Here is a 21,935-nt window from a genome sequence, read left to right on the forward strand (position 1 = left end):
ATCCTGGAGCTTCAGGAAAATCAAACCCAACCCCCAAAGTGTGGTCTCTGTGCAGTGGATGGCTCTCCCACCAGTGCCACACTGGAAAGCTCTAGGCTGAACCTTGTAAGTTAGGAGCCATCTTGACTCAGAATGAACTCCAAACCCACCATTTGAAGCAAAGGTAGTGAAAATGTCAAGGAGCCAGGAGACAGCTGGGGCCTAGATGCCCCCTGCCGAGCACAGGTGCTAAGCTTCCTGAATGTCACTCCCTCTCCCTGGGGTCTCAGCTCTGGTCCTCCATCATCAAGATCTTGGCAAGGATGACTCCAATTCTGCCTCACCTAAATTCTCAAACTGCTCCAGTAAGTGCAGGTGTGCCTCTTGTGAAGGGGGGCAGGAATACACACACACACACACACACACACACACACACACACACACACACTTGCACCCTTGCACACACATGTGCATGCACACATGCACACACATGCATGCACACACAGTACTTGTGTAGCTTTGTGTCTCCACTCTTCCTTCCACACAGTGTGCAGCAAGTAAACCTACATTTATTATTTATTTTTTTATTTTTTTATTTTTTACTGTGGCGGAAGCAAAAGACACAGGTGCCTGTAGTCGGGCCAGGGCAGCCATTAAGACTTATACGTTCTGGGAAAACTGTTATCAGGGCTCAAGCCTTTTAGCTTTGCTTCTCTCTTGCCAACTTTACCTCACCAAGAAAACCCAACAATAACTAAGACATCAACAGAGGCGAAATGGATCATGTCTTGGGCTGTGTCTGTCCCTGTTCTCTTGGGAAATGCTGAATTAAGTGCTCCGGTGTTCAAATTTTAAGGAACCATGGGGGGGGGCTTAAAGTGCAAATCCTCCTATGTTTCAATTTTCTTTTCTGTCTTGTCAAGTCTGTTTGTCTGTTTTAATGGTGGCTTTATTTTGAGGCTTGTAGTCTGGATGTATGAAATCTCAGCTAACATCAGTAAGAAAGCCACAAGTGGCCTGAAAGTATTAACGGGCTTCTTTCAATACTAGGAGAATTTAGACTTCTCTGGAATACCTCATGTATTTACATATTGTGATTGGCATTTAAAAGTAGAAAGAGAGAAAGTTTCTGAGCCAGAGGCAATGCCAGGGCAGTCTGCAGTTTTAATTTATGTTAACAAAGCTGAGGCAATCTCGCGTGCACCAGACAGGAGGCAATAATTGTATCAAGAGGTCCAGCAAGGCAGCTAGAGGCCTGGGAGGCTGAGGCAGGCGGGGTTCCAGGGGTTCGAGGCTAGCCTGGCGTCTGCAGCCAATGCCAGGCCTGCCTGGGCAACAGCGTAAGACAGTATCTCAAAACCAAAAAAAAAAAAAAAAAAAAGTAATGTGTTTGGCGCCTCTCGCTGCTTAAGAGTTTAAGGGAAAAAACAGCCGGTACAGGAAATAAAAATCAACCCCAGGGCATAGCAGCAGCAGCAGCTGAGAAACGCGGCGAGGGGGCAGTCCACAGCCAGAGATGCGTCCCTCGGATTTGGGGAAAGGACAGCCGCCTGCATTCCCAGGTCTGGGGCGTAGCGCCGTGGAAGGTTTCAAGCCCCTCGAGTGCGGAAGCTTGTCCCCCCTCGCTGTCCAGCGGGTGTCGAAACGCTCGCATACTGAGCACCTGCTAAGCATTCCGGCTTGCGGCCGGGAGGCGGCGGAGATCTGCCCCTCTGCAGCTGGGATGGGTTAGGGACAGGTCTGGGAAAGCAGCTGGGCGTACCCAGTGGGACCCCGAGTGGCCTTCCCGCTTGCCCCCACCCCGACCCCCACCCCAAGCCCTGCAGCGCTCCGGCTCCACCTGTGCGTGCTCTAGCCGCCTAGGTCGCTGCGCCCGAAGGCGGAGGCCAGGTGTTAGGGACCTTGGGTCCCGGGATCCAGGAGGCGGAGGCGCGCGAGCGGGCATGCGCAATGGGCGGAGGCGGCGGCGATGGCCCTGCGAGGCGGGGGGGCCGGGGTGGGGGGAATCGCTGTTTATTTGCAGCTGGGCCACCGCGGCGGCGGAGCACAGGGCGCCCGGGCGGGGACAGTGGGCGCGCGATGCCCAAGCCACTCAGGCCGCCGCGCGCCCGGGCCTCGGCCGGGGAGGATGCGCGCCGCGCGGGAGCTGCCGTGCGGGCGGTGCGATGCTGGTGACCCGGGGGGACCGCGGCGGCGGGGAGCGCGCGCCCTCGCGGCGCCGGCGCTGCGGGCTGGTTCCGGCCGGGGCCGCGGCGCTGCTAGCCGGGGCCAGCTGCCTATGCTACGGCCGCTCGCTGCGGGGCGAGTTTGTGCACGACGACGTGTGGGCGATCGTGAATAACCCCGACGTGCGGCCCGGGGCCCCGCTGCGCTGGGCCGTCTTCGCCAACGACTTCTGGGGCAAGGGCCTGGCGGACAGCACCAGCCACAAGTCCTACCGGCCACTGTGCGTGCTGTCCTTCAGGTGAGCCCCGCGCGTCCTGGGGTCTGGACGCTTGTTTCCCGGAGAAGGGATGGCACTGCGGGGGCACTTAGGACGGGTCCCTCGGTACCTCCTCTAGGTCGTCCTCCCCTTTCGGTTCGGTCCTCCCGGCTCTACCTTCCTCATGCCATCACCCCGATCCTCCCGGATTTACCTCGTGTTCTTGCCTGGTCCTCTAGGTTCTAAGCCTGCCCTTTTCTGCCTTCCTCCTTTCTCCTGTCACTGCCTCAAGTCCTCCGCGCTCTATGTTCGGCGCGCCTGATTCTATATTCAGTGCTCTCCACTCGGCTCTGGGTCCTCCGGTCTGTCTGTATTCTGTCAGCGCAGCCCCGCTGGCTTCTCCCTGAGCAAGATTCTCTCCGCTTGGCCCCGGGACAGCTTCAGGTTCCCAAGGCTCAGCTCGGGTCCTGAAGCACTGAACCATTTTCTTCCGGCTCTGTCTTGGGGCTTCTCTCCGCGGTATCCAGGGACGTCCCTACACTGCCCCGTGTCCTCCCGGCTAAACCTAGGTTCTCCCGCGCTTCCTGCCTCCTTGTGCTGCGGAGTTGGGACCGAGTTTTACACAGAAACCGCGCTCTCCCCGCTGCTTGCCGGGGGGTCTCAAGGTTGGTAGACCTGACTTTGTACTCGAGCCTTCTTTTACCCATTCCCCTCATGGCGACCAGCGGGTTCCAAAGGGTGGCGTTGCTCCAAGTTGTCAGCTGGGCAGATGAGGATAGAGGGGCACCGGATAAGGTGGCCGAGGACGCGCCTGGAGCTGCCAGGCTGTGAGTGTTTCAGACAGGAGCTGTGGAGTGGGTCAGGCACTTACTGTGACTGAGCATCAGGCTCTGCGCACTGGGCTGCCGTTGCATCCCTAACCAGAGCATCTCCAAGTCTGGTCTTGTGCCCAGCCCACCGGACCCACACTGAGAGCGCGCTAAGTGAGGAGTCGCAGAGAACCCCCACCCCCCAAAGAAGGCTCTGGAATCATGACTCAGCATTTAGTGGACCCGGACCGAGAGTAGGCGTTTGTAGGGTGGGATATCTGCTTGAATTTAGAATTCTGGGGAAAGGACGGGTTGGAACTAAAGAGCTGAACTCCATTCAGTGCAACTTAGTTCCGTGTTAGAGCTGGTGTGAGTGAGTGCGCAGGACACAGTAGCTCACTGGTATTAGCTCCGTATTAACCTGTTTTCCAATCCCTGTCATAGGAGCTATAGTTTATGGCACTGATCTCTGAGGACAGTTGGCAAAGTAACAGCTAGCGTGGGCCTCAGGCTCAGGGCGTTGGAGAGGTAGCCCATGACTTAGAAAAGGAAACCCAACAGTTTTTTCCCCCATGTAATTATATATATGAGAAAATAACACATCTGACTCCAACAGGGATGTTTTATGAGCATTTATCTTTGGAAAGTTGTGTTGGTTTCAACCCAAAGATAGCCTCAGCTGCAGAATTTCCTGCCTCTTTTAATTTCCCACGTGGCTTTTGTTGTTCTGTTTTTAAATCATAAAACTAGGGCTGGATGGGCCACAGGCGTTTTCATGGACTGGGTGAGGCTGTTGGTTAATTTGAAGGTGTATAAACTCACAGCTCTCCACATGCAGACTTTAGAGCCCTGTAGCCTGCCCTAGTCCCTGGCCTGAAAAGTTTCCATTTAAAGGGCCAGCGTTGAATGCCTGCTGGAGGACGGGTGTGAGCCTAAGGTGTTGGCTGGCCAAGTGTTTTTAATAGTTCCTAATAGGAACTCTGCCAGGGCAGAGGAGGAAGCAAAGGAGGGAGGGAGGGAGGGAGGGAGGGAGAGCCCGTAGCAACTCCTCATTTCCAACCCACAGGGGTCGTGAAGAATGGGTGTTAGCAGGGTTCTGGCAGGGCTGGCAGGATAGGAAAAGGGAGGCTATGCAGTCTCGTTTGGGTATTCATTAGTTTATTGTGCAAATGTCTAAGACTTTAGCTCTTTGCTGTGTGGGTTCATATGAGGTTTAGGGTTTTGTTTGTTTGTTTGGATTTTGTCAACTTGATACAAGCTAGGATCTTCTAGGGAGGGGGAAACTCAATTGTGAAAACGATGCTCCCCTCACTGGTCCATACGTAAGCCTGTGTGGGAATTTTCTTGATTGATGACCACTGTGACTGGGCAGGTGGCGGTAGGTTGTGTAAGAAAGCAGGTGAGCATGTTCCTCTGTGTCTCTGCATCAGTTCCTGCCTCCATGTTCCTGCTGCCTTGATTCCCTTATGGACTGTGGTCCAGGAGCTCAAGGTAAATAAGCCTTCCCCCCCCCCTAGATTTTTATGTTTGGTTGTTTTGTTTATCGCAGCAATAGAAGGCAAATAGAGACACAGAGGCGTCTCTCCCTCGTTTTCTTAGTGGGCATGCTGAGTTGTGAGTCTAGAGAGTGACAGTGTGTGGCCTGGACCAGCCATCTCATCTGGAAGAGAGAGTGGCCCAGGTCCTTCCGTTCACACGGTCAGTTTCAGTCAGTGATGTGCACCTTGTGTTCTAGCGCAGCAGCAGGAGCTAACGGTCCTTGACAACCTCAGACACTTCTAGCAGTTTCCCCTCCCCCCCTCCATTTTGTTTTGTTTTGGTTTTGGATTTGCTGTTTGTTTGTTTCTTGAGGCAGGCTCTCATTTAGTAGCTCAGCCTGGCTTGGGATTCACTATACAGGCCCAGGCTAAGCTCTTTACTCATGGTTGTCCTCCTGCCTCAGCCTCCGAAGTGCTGAGATTACAGACTTAATGAGCTACTATGCCTAATTAGACATATATTTCTGCAAGAAGAGAGGGAAAACTACTTTATTTGGTATGATTCAAGCGTCAGCCTAGTGTCCTGACTAGTTTTTATGTCAGCTCTACACAAGCTAGAGTCATCTGGGAGGGAGAGAAGTGAGGTTGAGAAAATGCCTCCTCAACCCTGGGCTGTAGGGCGAGTCTGAAGAGCACTTGCTTAATGAGTGACTGATGTGGAAGAGCCCAGCCCATTGTGGGTGTGGCCACCTCAGGGACAGTGGTCCTGGGTGTGAAGAAATTGACATTGGTATAATCTATGGTATTCACCGCCCCCTAAATTTCACCAGCTTTTGCATGCCTGTTTCATTTATTTTGGTGCTTATTTCATTCTCTGCAGTGTTATGACAGGAGTCAATTTCTGAGATTCTATTACATCACAGTGCCTAGAACACTTCCATCATGTGGGCCCTGTACTCCCTCATCCTGTCAATGCACCTGAGCTCCAACGTCTAATCCATAAAATTCTCCTGATTCATGGCAGTCACAGGTTCTCCATCTCTGTGGCTTTATTATTTCAGTGCTATAATAGCAAAATTGCTTAGTGTACACTTTATTGAGATTGGCTTTCTCCCTCCCCACCTTCTCTCCCCACCCCCACCACCCTGCATTTCTCTGGTGCTCCATTCAGATGGTTGTGTGCGATGAGGAGGCCACTCGTTTACACTTTGCAGACCAGGCTGGCCTTGAAGTCACAGAGATCCGCCTGCCTGCCTGTACCTCCCCCAGCGCTGGGGTCACAGATGTGCACCACCATGCCCTGCCTGTACCTCCCCCAGCGCTGGGGTCACAGATGTGCACCACCATGCCCTGCCTGTACCTCCCCCAGCACTGGGGTCACAGATGTGCACCACCATGCCCTGCCTGTATCTCCCCCAGTGCTGGGGTCACAGATGTGCACCACCATGCCCTGGTCAGGTTCCTATTTTTGTTTTCATACAATCCCTGATCAAAATTTAAACCTTTTAAAAAGTAAAAGTAAGTTTATATCCTTGATACATTGAATGTGTGTCACATACTATCACAAAACCCTTAAGAACAAACATAATCAATTGATATATAATTCTTTAGCTGGACAAATGCTCTGTATAAAGAATAGCACTGGTCCCCACGTAGCGAAGAGCCTGGTCACATTCCTCACATAAAAGGTGAGGTCAACTAAGGAAAAGATTACCAGATCCTGTCTCTTCCAGTGTCCAGAGCGGAGACAAGGCATCCAGGAGTGCACTCCATCCCTTTTGTTGCATTGTAACTATTTCCAGGACCACTTTAGTTACATTGTAACTATTTCCAGGACCACTTTAGTTACATTGTAACTGTTTCTGAACCACTTTAGTTACCTTGTAACTATTTCTAGAACCCTCCCCGACTCCCCATTCCTGGAGTGCTCTTCATTGAGTCTGGTGCCAGGAGATCTTTCTGAGATGTTTGGAAGGTAGGAATGAAGTGTCCAAGATCCAGCTGAGAAGGCTGACATAGGTTTTCATGCTGTGAGGTCTCATGCAGAGTGAGCAGGAAGTCCTGGCTACTCCTGGTGGTGACAGCAATAGCTCAGGTCAAGGCCTTCGGTCTCTGAGCTGCTTCTCAGTTGCTGAGGATGCCAGCACAGGTGTGTCGGAGCAGACGCAGTGGAAGAGTCAGGCTTCTGGAAGTTTGCCTCCCCTGGATCTGGGAGGTGGAGAGACAAGGTCCTCTCGATGATGGTATCTGTGGTTCTAGCTCCTCCTTGCCGTCCCTACTTTCTTCTACACCGCCCTCTCCCCTCACCAGCTGCCCTGCTGGCTCCCAAACCCAAGCATCAGACTTGTATAGGCGAGGTCATGGAGACCTCACATTTCTATAGTAAAACATTTCCCGGAATCATTCCTGGGGGGGCTGAAGCTGGAATGAGCCTCATGCTCAGTCTTCTCACATGTTCACGAGCAAGACATGCAGGAATATTTTTAGACAAAAGCAGAGGAGGCACAAAGCATTCGAAACCTTACTCTGCAGTCCCCGAGGTCTCTTGACTCTTGGTTTTATCCGTAGTTTCTTTTTTTATTGGTGTTCATTCAGTGTACATACAGGGTGGGGCTTTACAAAGTCTGTTTTCACTCAGGTACATCCTGTGCTTTCGCTGTCTTTAGCCCACACCCTCCCCTTCCTCGTGGCTGAACCTCCCACTGGTCCTTTATCTCTTCTCCAGACAGCCTCACTTCTGCCTGTAAGGTGTGTGTGTGTGTGTGTGTGTGTGTGCAAGCGTGCACATGCGTGCGTGCATTATATATGCATTCATATCTATATAAAATCCAAGCCTCACAATAGAGAGGAAACAGCTGATATTTGACTTTTCTGGACTCGGTTGAATCCATTTTCCTGTAAAGGACGTACTGTCACCTCTGCAGTCAGGAGGAATGCATTTCGCTTCTCGGTAGATACTGAAGTGACATGGAACCAAAGGCCACAGTGCCCATAACTCCCCCGTGAAAATTGCTTTGATTGATTTAAAAGGTGCTTAGCGATTTCATTTTATCCTCTTGGGAAGAAGTTCCTGTGGAAACCTCCTTTCAGTCATCGAGTGGAACCTGACTCAACAAAGAAGCCGAAGCCATCGGCACTGAGGGCGGGGGAGTTAAGGCTGATTGCTGGACCTTAAAGTCATGGTCTAGGCTGTTAGATCATTGTTTGCTATAAAGTTTTACTGAGTGCTTCTGATGCTGGCATAAATCATAAGAGTGAAGTGGGTGGTTTAAATGTCAGAGCTAAAAAATAGAATATGTTAATATGTGTGGCTGTGGGGACCTGCAATGCTTTAATGCTTGGTAATGACAGATTTTTTTCCCCAGTAGTTTGTATCTTTCTGGCAACTCTGAGAACGTGTGAGTATTAGCTACCATGCCTTTCTCCTGAGTATGTGAAATGTTCAGCCTGGGTCTCCTGCTGGTCTGTCCTGTGTGAGACTGTAAGGCAGTCGGTCTCTGCAAGGGTGACACTGCTCTCTCTCCACTCCAGACAGTAAGTAAATATGGCCTGGGATGTTTGACTAAGGTTCCCAGGATGTTCTGTGATGAAGACACAGGCAAGGAGAAAAGGCAGTAAAAACCCTGTGGGGAAAAGGACTTTAAAAAAAAAAAAAAGCCAAAACCAAACCCAAACACAAAAACAAAAAGTCCTGTCCCCCAGGTCACAAGAGCGGGGGAGCTGGTCCTGCTTCTCCCGGGGCTTCTGCTGAACCTAGCTAGACTGGACACCCAGTACAGCTGAGAGTGGCCGCAGGTGAGCACCCCTGCAGCATAGGAGCAGGAGAGCTGGCTCCGCCCCTCGCTTGCTTCAGCTTTGTGTAAGCTAACAGTGCTGGAGAGCTCGCCCTGGTGGTGTGGGTGCAGGAGAGCTGACAGGCTGCCCAGCTCAGCCACCGCCCATGCCCAAATCCCGGGCAGTGCCTCACTGCAAGTGAAGAAGTGTGGAAAAAGAGGATACTGTGGGCCACACTGTCGCACGGTACAGCTTCCACCATGATATATACAGTTCTCTCTCTCTCTCTTTTTTTCTTTGTTGGTGGAGGTTGTAAGGTTGGAGGGTGGGTAAGAAGAGACAGGGGAGATGAGTGGGATTGGGGTGTATGATGCGAAACTCACAAAGAATCAATAAAAAAAACCCCAAAATATTGAAGTTTCTTTAATAAACTAAGAAAGTCCTGGAGATTGTGGTCACAGTTTCATAGTTAAGACTGGACCTCAGTCTGGTTATATAGGAAGGGCGGGATAGGAGAGGAACCACGCAGTAGATTGTGGGGTTTACAAGTTTGTCCCTGAAGGAAGTTGTGGAAGTGCCTTCAAGAGCAGCCTGTTTTCATCGACAAATACCTTTCTATTTTCCTTTGCAGCCACATTCTTATTTTTTCCAGACTTTGAGTCTCATCATTTCTCTTTATGAGGATGGAGGAATGTTCGCTTATGCCAAAGGGATGGTAGTGTCTCTGCCCAATGATAAAACAGCTTCTGCCTGGAAAGTCCTGGACTCCTGCTTCCCAGCCTGAGGTCTAGGCTTCATTTCCACCTGCACACTAGAGCCCTTGCTGCTTCTCAGATCAGACTCGCTGCTGCTGCTGAGGCTGCTGCTGCTGTGGCTGTGGCTGTGGCTCTGGGTGAGGCTGCTGTGGTGGCTACTGCTGCTGCTGAGGCTGCTGCTGAGGCTACTGCTGAGGCTGCTGCTGAGGCTGCTGCTGAGGCTGCTGCTGAGGCTACTGCTGAGGCTGCTGCTGAGGCTGCTGCTGAGGCTGCTGCTGAGGCTGCTGCTGAGGCTGCTGCTGAGGCTGCTGCTGCTGCTGAGGCTGCTGCTGAGGCTGCTGCTGAGGCTGCTGCTGAGGCTGCTGCTGAGGCTGCTGCTGAGGCTACTGCTGAGGCTGCTGCTGAGGCTGCTGCTGAGGCTACTGCTGAGGCTGCTGCTGAGGCTACTGCTGAGGCTGCTGCTGAGGCTGCTGAGGTTGCTGCTGCTGTGGTGGCTACTGCTGCTGCTAAGGCTACTGCTGAGGCTGCTGAGGTTGCTGCTGCTGCTGAGGCTGCTGCAGCAGCACTCTGTACAGGGCTGTCTTCTTCTGCAAAGCCCTTCCCTGTGCTGCATAGAGCTGGCTTTCTCTCTATGTTGAGTGTCAGCATCACTTTGTCACAGAGGCCTGCCTGGGCCTCTGATGTACACAATCTCCATGTTTACTTTCTTATTAGCTTAAGGGAGGGAGGGAGAGAGGAAGGGAGGAAGGAAGTTAGTTATATTTTTGCTCACAGTTCTAGTCTATGATTAGCTGGATCCATGGTTTCTAGGCCTATGGTGAAGCAGAGCATCATGGTAAAAGTGTGGAACAGAGCAGAGCTGCCACCTCGTGCGGCAGGAAATAGAATGACACAGAGAGGAGCCTGGGACCAGATGCAACCCCCAAGAGCTCCCAGCCCTGTGATCTACTTGCCCACTGGAAGACCCATGCTTAGGTCACAGCCCTCATGATAAGAACACCTCTCACTGGGTTGATCCACCTTCTAGGGACTGTCCTTACCCAAACCCTCCACTCTTCCCACTGCTGTATGACGTCATCTCCCTTGCCGGTTTCAGTGTTGTCACTGCTCTGAGAGCTATCAGCAGCGTATAGACCTTTGCCTGCCTTGCAACATAGGGCTGAAGAATTAAAGATGGGGCTGCTCTGTGGCTGGAGAATCTGCTTGGTTTCTCCATTTTAGAGGTGTGTGTGTGTGTGTGTGTGTGTGTGTGTGTGTGTGTGTGTGTCTGTGCATGTGCCCTTGGAGTCATTCCTCTAGCCCAGTTTTCTGTCCTAATTTGCCTTTTCCTTGCTCTCTCAAAGAGCAAAGTAGAGGAAGAAGGCGAGTTGCTTCCTTGGCCGTTGCAGAGGATCCCTGAGGCCCAAGGGCAGCTTTGACTGTTGAAGGGTGCTTGTGCCTCTCTGTTACCGTGTGGAGGGGATGGCAGTCTAGTCTGGCACCATCCCTGTTTCCCTCAGGCTAGCTAATCACAGAGTGCACGTTGCAAGTCCAAGGCTGGAGACAAAGCCCAGAATGAGGTTTCCAACCTTTCCCTCTGTGGGCTTTAGGTCTGTTCAGGCCAATGTCCTGCTTTCTATAAATGAATGAAGCTCAGGGGCCTCTAAGTCTTGTCAAAGGAGCTAGCCTGCGCTACACTGTCCTTTACTCTAGCCTGGGCTATAGCTGCCTTTGCTCCAGTGATCTTGATTTGGTCCGTGTTTGGCTTGGATTCCTTCAGAGAAACCTTCTTTCTAAACCCTTGGAATGTCTCACTGTGAGGAATTCCACAGCCTTCACAGTGGACTGATGGGCTCACCACAGCTGAGGAGCAGGTGACTCGCTGTGGGCCCTGTGCTCCAGATGGAGCTGCTGGTGCTAGAGGGTTGGGCTCTGAGCTGTGTGATGTCAGCTCTGCCTCTCATTTGAAGAGGGGGAGGGGACTGCAGATTGGGTTCAGTCCTGTGTCAGTCAAATGCGCCAAATAACAAAGCCCCAGTAAAGTCCCGAGCCCAGACTTTGCTCACACTTGTCTGGTAGGTTCTGCCATCCTGAGGCTCTGAGCCAGGAGCATCTTGATGCCTGTGTTTAGGGCTCTCCCAGCTCCTGCCACGCATGGCTTGCTCCCCTTGGTCTCGAGTTTTGTTCTTATTAAACTCCTATTGTGCAGCAATTTCCTTAACAATCCTTAAGCACAAGGCATTCTAGAGTATTGGAGGACCAGGGAGATAGGGTGGAGCCTTGATTTTATAACCAGCTGGCCAGAAGCTCGGAGGCTTTGGGGATAAAGTCTCTAACCTGTGTCTGATATTTGGAGTGAGGAGTCCTAGCAAGACTCTGCCTGGCCTAGCTTAGTCCTTGGCCATGGGTATAGGCCCCATCAGAATTGCAGTTGTCCAGGTGTGGGAGGAAACACAGCCTTTCCAAAGAAAATAAATGCAAAACTACCAGCCCAGTCCCAATTCTAATGTATGGGGCATTGTGTGTGTTCATCCAGTTATTTGCTGACTCTCTTCCTTGACACATTCTCTTCCCTGTGTGGTCACCAGACTTTCCGGCCCCGGTGTCCCTCCCTCGAGTGTCCTTCTCTTTAGTCTGTCATTGCCCAGAGTGCAAAGGAGGCAGCAATGGCGGTTGGCACTTTTCCTGGGGAGCAGCTTTCTTATAGTGAGGATGAGAGGGCCGAGGTCTAGCCAGAACCGGTCAGTGGCAATTTGTTTCTTCAGATGGATGAAGTGTTGATTTGTCTCTAGAACAATTGAGGGCCTATGGGACTTGCCTTGGAGGGAAAGCAAGCTGAACAGGATGGTATTTATTGGTTGAACGGTCTAAGATGACCATGAAAATCATCTGTGAGACTTTGAGAGCCGCGGGGCAGCTTGAGGGAGGTGGGCATGCTCAGTGGGTCATGCTGGGCTATGAGCACCCAGGAAGCATATCAGAAATGACCATGTTAGAGTTGGGGTGACAGCTCAGGAGGTGACATGCCTGCCTTGCAAGTGTGAGGACCTGAATTCAATCTCCCAGAACCCATTTGTTTTGTTTTGCTGTTTGTTTTAAAAGGCCAGGTATGGTAGCAATACTATGCTTATTAACCCAGTGCTAGAGACGCAGAGACGGGCAGACCCCTGAGGCTTGATGCCTCACAAGCTTAGCCTACTTGGCGATCCATTTCAAAGTCAAGGTGGGTGGCACCTGAAGAGTGACAGCTGAGAGTCTTCTACAAGTGCACATGCACACACATCTTTGCATACATGTGCACATGCACACACATCTTTGCATACATGTGCACATGCACACACATCTTTGCATACATGTGCACGTGCACACAAGAAACAGTGATGAAGGGGGCACACATACTCCCCCCTCCCCTGGTCCCCACCCCCTTTCCCTGGTTGAGTTCTTGCTTGGAAAAAAATGTACTGTTGAACATGCTGAGTTTTCTGCTGCGCCTGCTGGCCCTGTGTGCCTTCAGTTGAGCTTTGAGACCCACGTTTCATCACCTGCCGATCCCTTGCCTGGGTGCAGATCGCAGGCTTCATCTCAGATGGGAGCAGGGAGTCGTAGCTGAAGGTTGCACAAAGGAGTTTGGTGCGCACTGGTGCCCCGTGGAAGCCTGTGGCTAGGGAGATCCAAATATCACGTGGTCCTTGGCACCACAGTGCAGCTCACAATTGAGGCATTTGCAGCTGTCTGTGCTCCTGTCCCCTGTGCCACTGTGGTTATTCCCCTCAGAGGAAAGGGCCTGGTGGCTTTGCCTTTACTGAGGCACTAGAGTGGTGTTATCCAAGGAGCAAGCGTGGAATGGAGAAGCCATGAGCCTGGCTCCTTTCTGCAAGGTGACTGTGACCTCCACATGTGTGGAGGAGCTACCAGGGAGAGGGGCTTTCAGATGTCAGTGACGGGATCCCAGGTTGCAGGAGTCTGAGTCTCAGAGCTTGAGTGCCAGGCATGGCGGGAACATTTCCACGGCAGGCAGCAGAAATGCATCTGGGGCTCAGAGGAGCTGGTCTGCACCAGGGGTGAGGGGGTGGCCGGGTCCTCATACCAAGGAAGCCAGATAATGAGAGATTAATCTACAATGTTGCTTGACCTATGTCCCAGGGAGTCCCAGGTGTGCGTGGTGGTAGTGGTGGCACACGGGAGTGTACTGGAGCTACCACTGTGCAAAGTCTCCCATCTGGCCCAGTTTCCAGACCTAGTTCACTCATGCATTTGGAGCATTCAGACTTTCTTACGGGGGGGGGGCAGGCAGGGCGGCTTTAAGAATGGAGCCTGTGTGTCCCACAGCACAAGGCTCTCTGGGTTGCACCCTGGTTAAGTTTTGCTTTCCTTTGTCCCCCTAGACAAGACTATTTTCTTTAAAGGATACTGAAAGAAAGTGAGAGTTTCCGTGAAGCTCCGGGCTGTGAGAGGGGCAGGGGAGGCAGAGAGCCCCCACCCTCAGCCTTTGCTCTCCTTTGGTGTCCGGTTACTTGACCTGACTTCCTGGAGGACAGCTGATCTGATTGCTTTGCCGCCGCCCGGCCCCCTTGTGCCCTGCTCTTCCAATCAGCTTCATGGGGAGGCAGGAAGTTCAGGCGATTTTAGCAGCTCAGATTTGCAAACAGCCGGAGAGGCTGTTAAGGTTATTTCAGAGGGGGGACAAAACCCAAACCTACTGCTTGTGCTAGTTCTAAATGAGAAATGCAGACTGCCCCACACAAAATGAGAGGTTCTTAGAGCTGAAAGGGAAAGATGGGCTTTTCTCACTTCCAGTATAATTTCAATTCATTTGTTTGTTCAACAGATTTTTCTTAGAATCTATTGTGTGTTGAATGCAATGGATTTCAATGATGGAGAGAAATTAGCTTCTTAAATCTCTGGAAAAAGTGCTCATAACTCCTGGAGACAATTGCCAAAGAGTTTTAGAAGTCTGATAGAGAGCTGTCATGGCGGTCTCTCAGGGCGACCTGGAACCTCAGACGCTGTTCTTGCTAAGTTGGGTTAAAGGACGGTCAGGATATTCCTGTGCGCATTTTGGGCCATCAGGACACTTGTATTTACATGTTTGCCTGCTGTATTGGCACTGAATGTATACACAATATAAAAGAGACTTGTCAGGTGGTGTTGCACGGTGGGGCTAGGTGACAGTGGCCACCTGCGTGCTGGAGAAGCTGAGAGCCCTGTAACTGTTGGCCCCTGAAGCTAGATGCCTTGGCAGTCTCAGTCCTGTGATGAGGCCAGGATGGTCCTCCAAGAGCTGCCAGGGCTAAATCCTCATTGGAAGCAGAGGCCGGAATGCTGTCAGCCAGGCACACGTCATTAGGAGGAAGCAGAGGCAGGAAGGCTCACGCTGTCTTCTCCTTGGATCTCTTTGTATCTTCCGTGCTCTTGGGGATGAGTGACGCCCACTTTGGGGATGGGTGTCTCCCCTCCACCCTTCCAGGAAACAGTGTCATAGACAAGCCCAGCGTTCTGTCCCCTAAGTGACTCTGCCCCATCCCGACGGGTTGACAATCCAGGCCGACCATTGCACTCCAGTGCTACTGCCTCCTCTCCAGATGATGCTGTCTTGGTACTTTTCCTCTAAGGGTTGAAATCTGAGCCGCCGCAGTGCAGTGTCTGCAGTGCTGAGGAGCTGCGTGCACCCTATTCTTCGGCGCGCAGTACTTTACATCTGCAGGGCCACGGTAATACCTTCTCTGGGAATATGCCTTACTTAAAAAAAAAAAGTCATTCTGACTGTATTTTTAGTTCCCATTTGTGATCCTAAACAGAGACCCAAGAAACAATCTGTTGTTGTCTTTACTTAAGTGAGAATCCGGCGCCGTGGTAAGTGTGTGGCTTCCATTAGAAGCACACTGGAGACTGGTGGAGACTGGCTAATTGTGAGTGCTTGTCCCTAATGAAACCCAAGTGCTCCCACGTGGCACTGCCAGCCTGGAGTTGTCAAGTGTTCTAATGTTTTGAGATAAGTTAGAAATGTTTGCATGCAGGTATTTGCTCTAATTTTTTTTTTTTATAGATTGAAAAAGAAAAGAGATATAAAGGTGAAATGAAAGTGTTTACGGGAGGAACCTAGCCTGGGGTAGTCTGTGTCTACCGTAGTCAGTGTTCTCTCCCCTCGGTAGACTCAGGGTAAGTGCAGCGTCAACGTTTCACTCGCTCACTCACTCACTCGCTCACTCACTCACTCACTCACTCGCTCACTCACTCACTCACTCACTCACTCACTCACTCGCTCGCTCACTCACTCACTCGCTCACTCACTCGCTCACTCACTCATCTGTGCGGCTACTTAAGAACCTACCGTGTGGCAGCCACAAGGAGGCGTGTGCTAGCCGGGGTGGGGGGTGGGGGGAGGCAAAGCTTCAAGCCCTGCAGACGTCATATCCCTGCACTCTGATCAATCACCATCTCTCTCCAGCGTGAGTGTCCTCCGTGTTCCCAAGCCCACCTGTGGTTAACATTGAGCAAATCTTGTTCAATAAACTGACGTGATAAACTGTTGAGTTCGGTGGCTCTCTGCCTCTCTGTTGGTGATTTGTCCTGCTTTAGTGGCTGGAGAACATTAGCTTTTTCAGGTAAGGGTAAAAGCCCCCTCCAGGCCATAGCATGTGTGCAGTTCCGGTCTGGATGTAAGTGTCTTGTTCTTGCTGTATCCGGTGTGTTTTGGCCCCCATCACAGTGTTGACATGAACACTTGTGGCGACTTTGACTCTCAGCCAGCCTTCCAGTGTACCCTTCCCTTCTCAGCACAGATACTTTGTAACGTTTGTAAATGTGGATTTTGTAGTTTCTTCTGAGCTGTTGGTAATGACATCGGGCAGATCAGAGATAACGTTAGGGCACCAAGGCAGGCACCGGAGGTCTCAGTCCAGGAGGACGTTGATGTATTTGTCCCCACTCTGTGTTGGTCGCAAATCCATCCTGGACTGTCATGTATGGAGGCAGACTTGAAGATATTTTGATGAATGCCCCTGTTAAAACGTAGAAGCGGAGCATCGATCACGGCCCCTCTTCTGTTAGATTAGGAAACGCAATCTGTTAACCCCCTTTCTCCTGTGTGCCCATATTGGCTCCCAGAACCAGAGACTCTGTTCTTTGTTCTCACAAGATTGTGGGTCTCCTCTTCTCCCCGGCCAGGCATTGGCCACCAGCCCACGGGGTAGAGGGGAGCAGGAGGAGCAGAGGCGGGGGTGGGGTGGGGTGGTGGCAAGGCTCAGAGGGCCCTGAGCACGACAGACTGACAGTCTAGGACCAGCTGCAGGGAGGCAGATCCACTTAGTTCCAGGGCTGAGGGGAACATATAGGAAAAGGGCAGCAGCCTGAAGGTAGTCTGGTCGGTGCTCACAGCACACTTCATGTGCATTAAACAGCCTGATCCTATTGCTTATGCAAAGGCACACTACCTAATTGTCCTCTGGGGGGAGGGGGCAGCATTCTGCAGGAGGCTGTGTCAGAGGCTCCTTCTATGATAAGCCAGGCATCTAGTTCAGTGACATCCTCCAAGCAAGGGCAGTCAGCGAGCAGGAAACCGTGCTGGGGGAAGGGAGTTCTCCATGTTGCTCCGGGCTCAGAGAAGCAGTCAGGTGTGGAGGCTGCATCCTTCAGCAGTGGGGCCCTCCAGCAACAAGCAGGTTATGTTTGAAAACATTGTTAGTGTTTCGCCTCAAACGTACGTGTGTATGTGTCTCTCTCTCTCTCCTTACACTTTTAAAGGCCTTGTTATTTTATAAGTAACATGTTGAGATATGTTGTGGGTATTCGTATATGTGTATAAAAATCTTTATTTTTCTGATGGAAAATTTCTGGAATTAGAAAGTTCAGACAATGGCTGCACCTCACTCCCCCTTGTGTGCTAGGAATCATCCTCGGTTGTTGTGTGGTTGTTGTCTACATTACTGATTGAGACTCAGTGTAAGACTCAAGCTGGGGTAGGGTCTGTTCACTTGGATGTAGGGCACCTACTGCCCCAGGCACCCCAGAACCTCAGTGTGCCTATTAGGTACCGGGCAGGGAGAAGGGTTCCTTCACAGAAGGCCTCTGTGGGTGCTGTTCCCAGGGTGCTGAGACGTTGGTGGCCTTGGCATGGCCGCGCCCGGGCCAACAGCACATATTCACCCAGGGATCCCTCTGCTCCGCGCACTCGGAGCTCACAGGACGCTGTTGTGCTGGCCTGTTTGCTCTGGAAAATACCATGTCCACTTGCTTGAGAGAGAAAGAGTTTATTTTGGCTTACAGTTCCAGAGGGACGCGGTCCATGTTGGTGGGGAAAGCAAGGAGGCAAGATGGCCGGAACAGGAAGCTGGCTCATCACATTTTCATCTACATACAGGAAGCAAAGTAAGAGAACAGGAAGTAGCAGAGGCTATAAAACCTCAGCCCTTCTTCCAGTGAAGTATTCCCTTAGCAAGGCTGAGCCTCCTGGCCGTGGCCTCCTCAAATAGTGCCACGGTTGGGACCATGTGCTGAGATGGGTGAACCTATGAGGACGATGCGTCTCAAACTGCCACAACCAGTATAGTGTTTAGATTCCTGTACCCAAATGAAGCTTAGGGTGTTTAGAGTTTTCAGGGTCCGAGCTGTGCACAAATCAGCCTATCTGTTACTGGGTGTTCCGGAAGAGATGGTTTTGTAAGAAAGGGGGCTCAAGAGCTCGAGGATAAAGTCCTAGGTTTGCTGCTCTGCTGTCATGGACAGCATGGGCCATCAGCTGTGTACTGTATACACATTGCCCCAAAGATGCCCTGGATACAAGTATTGTTTGTTTGGGATTTTGAGAAGGGGCTGTGCTCTGCAACCCACATGGGTGTCAACTTTACAGCAATCCTATTTCCACAGCCATCCTACGGCTGGGATTACAGGTTTGTGCCAGAATACCTAATAAGAGGTTTTGTTGGGGATTTTTTTTCTTTTATAACTATAGCAGCAGTTCTCAGTCTATGGGTCACAACCCCTTTGAGGGTCCAAGGACCCTGTCACAGGGGTCACCTAAGACCACCAGAAAACACAGACAGTTATGTTATAATTCATAACAGTAGCAAAGTCTCAAGCTGTGAAGCAGCAGCAGAAACAATTTTATGGGTGGGTGTCACCACAATGAGGGACTAAACTAGTGAGTCACAGCCTTAGGAAGGCCGGGGACCCCTCTGATCTACAGACTTAAGGGGACACTATATCCTTTGTTAAATGCAACCTTTAGGTGTACCTGCTCTGATTTCTGGGGCCATGAAGGTGGTTTTTTATGCTGTTGGGTACCCAATTCCCCTTCTGTTTGTGGTTCTGCTTTAGTTGGCTTATCATAGTGTTAGCAATCGGAATCTCAGAAAACACAGCCTGGCCATCCAGATGCCTCAGCGGATAAGGCTTGCTGCCAAGGCTGATGACGTGAGTTTGATTCCTATGACCCACACGGTGGAAAGAGACAACCAACTCCCGCGAGCTGCCCTCTCACCTCCACACGTGTGCAGTGGCGTGCATTCGTGAACCCACTTCATCCCCTCTCAGACGTGCACACGGAAGATAAATAAGTAAGCATTTGGAAAACCACTACAAATATTAAACCCCATGGCGAGTTTGCGCCTTGGGCTGTCTCAGCTGCAGCTTGTGGTAGCAGGTATCACTGCCCATTTGAGGTGACGGTGGGCGCAATCTGGAAACATGGCTCCCCGTGGTACCATGGTGCAGAGCACATGTTCATGCCCGGTTTGTCCTTGCAGACTCTTGGTTTCTGTTTGTTTCCGGTGGCCATGGCTCCAATACCAGCACTTGGGACCCTCTGCTGGGTTACAAGTGATAACAAGATTACCAGGAAGGGGGTGCTTCCGTGAGTCCTGTCAATCTGCCTTCTTTGAGAGATCCTCGGTCCCCGAATAGTGCTGTAACTGCCTTGTGTTTCTGTAAACGAGTCACTCCTGAGATAGGACGAAGCTGGAAGGTACACAGGCATAAGAAAGTGCCACTAGTAGCTGTTACCAACCCGTGCGCCTTCTTAAAGGATTGGGCAGGCCTCTCATGCTTACGCTGTGATTATGGCTCCCACAGACTTCTCCATTTTTAATCTTCAATCTTTAACAGGCTAAACATATTCCTGACTGGCATGAACCCGTTCTACTTCCACGCGGTGAATGTCGTCCTACACTGCCTGGTGACCCTCGTCTTGATGTACACCTGCGACAAAACGGTCTTCAAGAATCGAGGGCTGGCGTTTGTCACAGCCCTGCTCTTTGCAGTGCACCCGGTCCACACTGAGGCGGTGAGTAAACGGATGCCGTGAAATAGTGGCTGCTGACAGCCGAACACGACGTCTCTCTCTGCTTGTACCAGCTAAACCAATCTCAGGCCCACAGCACGTGTAGCTTTGCTTCTGAACTTTCTACTTGACAGTGCTGCCTTTAGAACGTTCCACACTGGCTCTGCCCACCGTTTACCCGCTTCTTTGCACAGAGGCCAACGAGCACTCCCAATTTTTTATTCACAAAAAAATTTAGACCTCCATGTACTTTTAGATAGCAGGTGCCCTTGTGGGGCCCCTACCATGACAGTTGTCACTACTGCTCTGCTTCATGCCCGAGCTTACACTAGGAAACTACACGTGCTGGGGGGAAGGACCGAGTCTCCCAAGATGCACAGATGGACTTAGGTGACTAACAAATTGCCTTCCACATTGCTTGGTAAGAAGTCAAGTTATTCTGTGTGAGCAAGACTTTGTTTGGAAGGCATTGCTAGTTTGGATCTGCGACCCTTTCAAAAGTTTGTTCGGTCACGCAACAAATGAGATAGTGTCACAAAGCCACAGTGTCACGTCTTAGTGGCAGTAGCTGATTTCTTTTGTATGTGTTGCCATGTGTGGGTGAGGGCTTTCTGATGGGGGCATTGGCACCGAACTTTTCAGAGAGTGAAGCCTTCTAGTGGGTGACAGGCACCATGGTTTTCAGAGAAACGGCTTGCAAAGCCTCTGTGGTCACCTGGACACTCTCTTGAAGATCTGCCCACGAGCACGCTTTCAGTAAAGACGCCATCTTGGATGTCTTCTGGAGCTTGCTCTCATTTGCCCTCCTCTCGTTTGCATGAGGAATGCTCACACATTGTGATCTGACCGTGTGCCAGCAGCGCACACCTCTGAGACCCCTGCAAAGGACAGTTTGATGCGTTGGTGTCTCAAGGCCTCTGTCACCTAAGGCATCGCTGCATAGAGAAGGACTTCCTAGCTGTCTATGCCCGTTTCCTGTCTCAGCTGTTAGAAGTCCCGGGTGGTCCTCCGTGTTGAAGCTCTGAGCCAGAAGTGAAGTAGTGGCCATGGGGATTCATAGAATGTTTATTTGAACTGGCATGAGAAGTGTGATTCGATGAATTCTTGTCACACAGGATTGTCTTGTCAATTTGGTATATAATGTATATTTTCCATGAGCATAATTCTAACTCTCTATTGAGGTTTGATGTGTGTGTGTGTGTGTGTGTGTGTGTGTACCATAGGGTGTGTATGAACATATATGAATATGTATATATGCATAAATATCTAATGTACATATATACTATAGTGAGGGAAGTGATGGATAAAAATCACTTTATAAATAACTATATTATCATTAAGATAGTTTTCTTGGCCAGGAGTGGTGGCGCACGCCTTTAATCCCAGCACACAGGAGGCAGAGGCAAGCTGATCACTGTGAGTTCAAGGCCAGCCTGGTCTACAAAGAGAGTCCAGGACAGCCAGGGCTACACAGAGAAACCTTGCCTCGAAAGATAGTTTTCCTAACTCTCTCTGAGTATGTTAGCCTGGGCAAAGTCCTGTCAGTGGAACAGGTTGACATGGAAGCAACAGTCCTCCAGCTCAGCATGGAGAAGCTGTCCACTGTTCTTCTGGAGATTGGCGGCAATGGCAGGAGGCTCTGATGGCAGCTTGCTGGTGTCCTTACAGTCACTGCTTCTGTCCCGGTGAGCGTCAAGTCTGGCTGGTTTGTCGGAGTACAGACCCTAAGACATTACATGGGGCAGTAGATCCCTATGTGGTGATTGCCCCTGAGCTCACAGCGTCAGGCGAGCTGCAGCTCACATCCTTCCACGCTCGTCCACGGGAACAGTCCAAAGGGTGGAAGCCAGGCGTAGAGTCGAGTGGCACACCCTCTTACTCTTCTAAGAAAGGGTAGACCAGCCACAGGCACCCAGAGCAGCCACACTCACCCAGAGCAGGCACACTCACCCAGAGCAGCCACACTCACCCAGAGCAGCCACAGGCACCCAGAGCAGCCACACTCACCCAGAGCAGGCACACTCACCCAGAGCAGCCACACTCACCCAGAGCAGGCACACTCACCCAGAGCAGCCACACTCACCCAGAGCAGGCACACTCACCCAGAGCAGCCACACTCACCCAGAGCAGGCACACTCACCCAGAGCAGCCACACTCACCCAGAGCAGCCACACTCACCCAGAGCAGGCACACTCACCCAGAGCAGGCACACTCACCCAGAGCATGCACACTCACCAGCGTGCACGCCTTCATGCTTGTTGCTTAACACTCTTCTACTTTTATCACGATGTGACTCATAACCAGAGAACCAGCAGACAACTAAAACATGACAGGTAGAGATTTATGGTTGTCCTGGGGAATTAAAAAACTAATTAAGGGTAATAGATATCGCTCTGTGGTAGAGCAATTGCCTGGTGTGTGTGAGGTCCTGAGTTCCATGCGCACACACCAAAAGAATCCACA

General features: G+C 51.2%; 1 protein-coding gene across 2 annotated transcripts in view; it reads left to right on the forward strand.

The window, feature by feature from the left end:
• The first annotated feature begins 1,987 nt into the window (after positions 1-1,987).
• Positions 1,988-21,935, forward strand: part of TMTC1 (transmembrane O-mannosyltransferase targeting cadherins 1) — a 188,317-nt gene continuing 168,369 nt past the window's right edge. Inside the window, exons 1-2 of one of the 2 annotated variants that reach the window (XM_084764863.1) lie at positions 1,988-2,443; positions 19,298-19,475. In XM_084764863.1, coding sequence (XP_084620989.1) covers positions 2,145-2,443; positions 19,298-19,475 — 477 coding nt within the window. In that variant the 5' untranslated portion in view covers positions 1,988-2,144. The remainder of the gene's footprint in view (positions 2,444-19,297; positions 19,476-21,935) is intronic. The other variant, XM_084764862.1, reaches the window with a different exon arrangement.

The sequence above is a fragment of the Acomys minous genome, assembly GCF_964271855.1.
Source record: "Acomys minous genome assembly, chromosome: 17".
NCBI lineage: Eukaryota > Metazoa > Chordata > Mammalia > Rodentia > Muridae > Acomys > Acomys minous.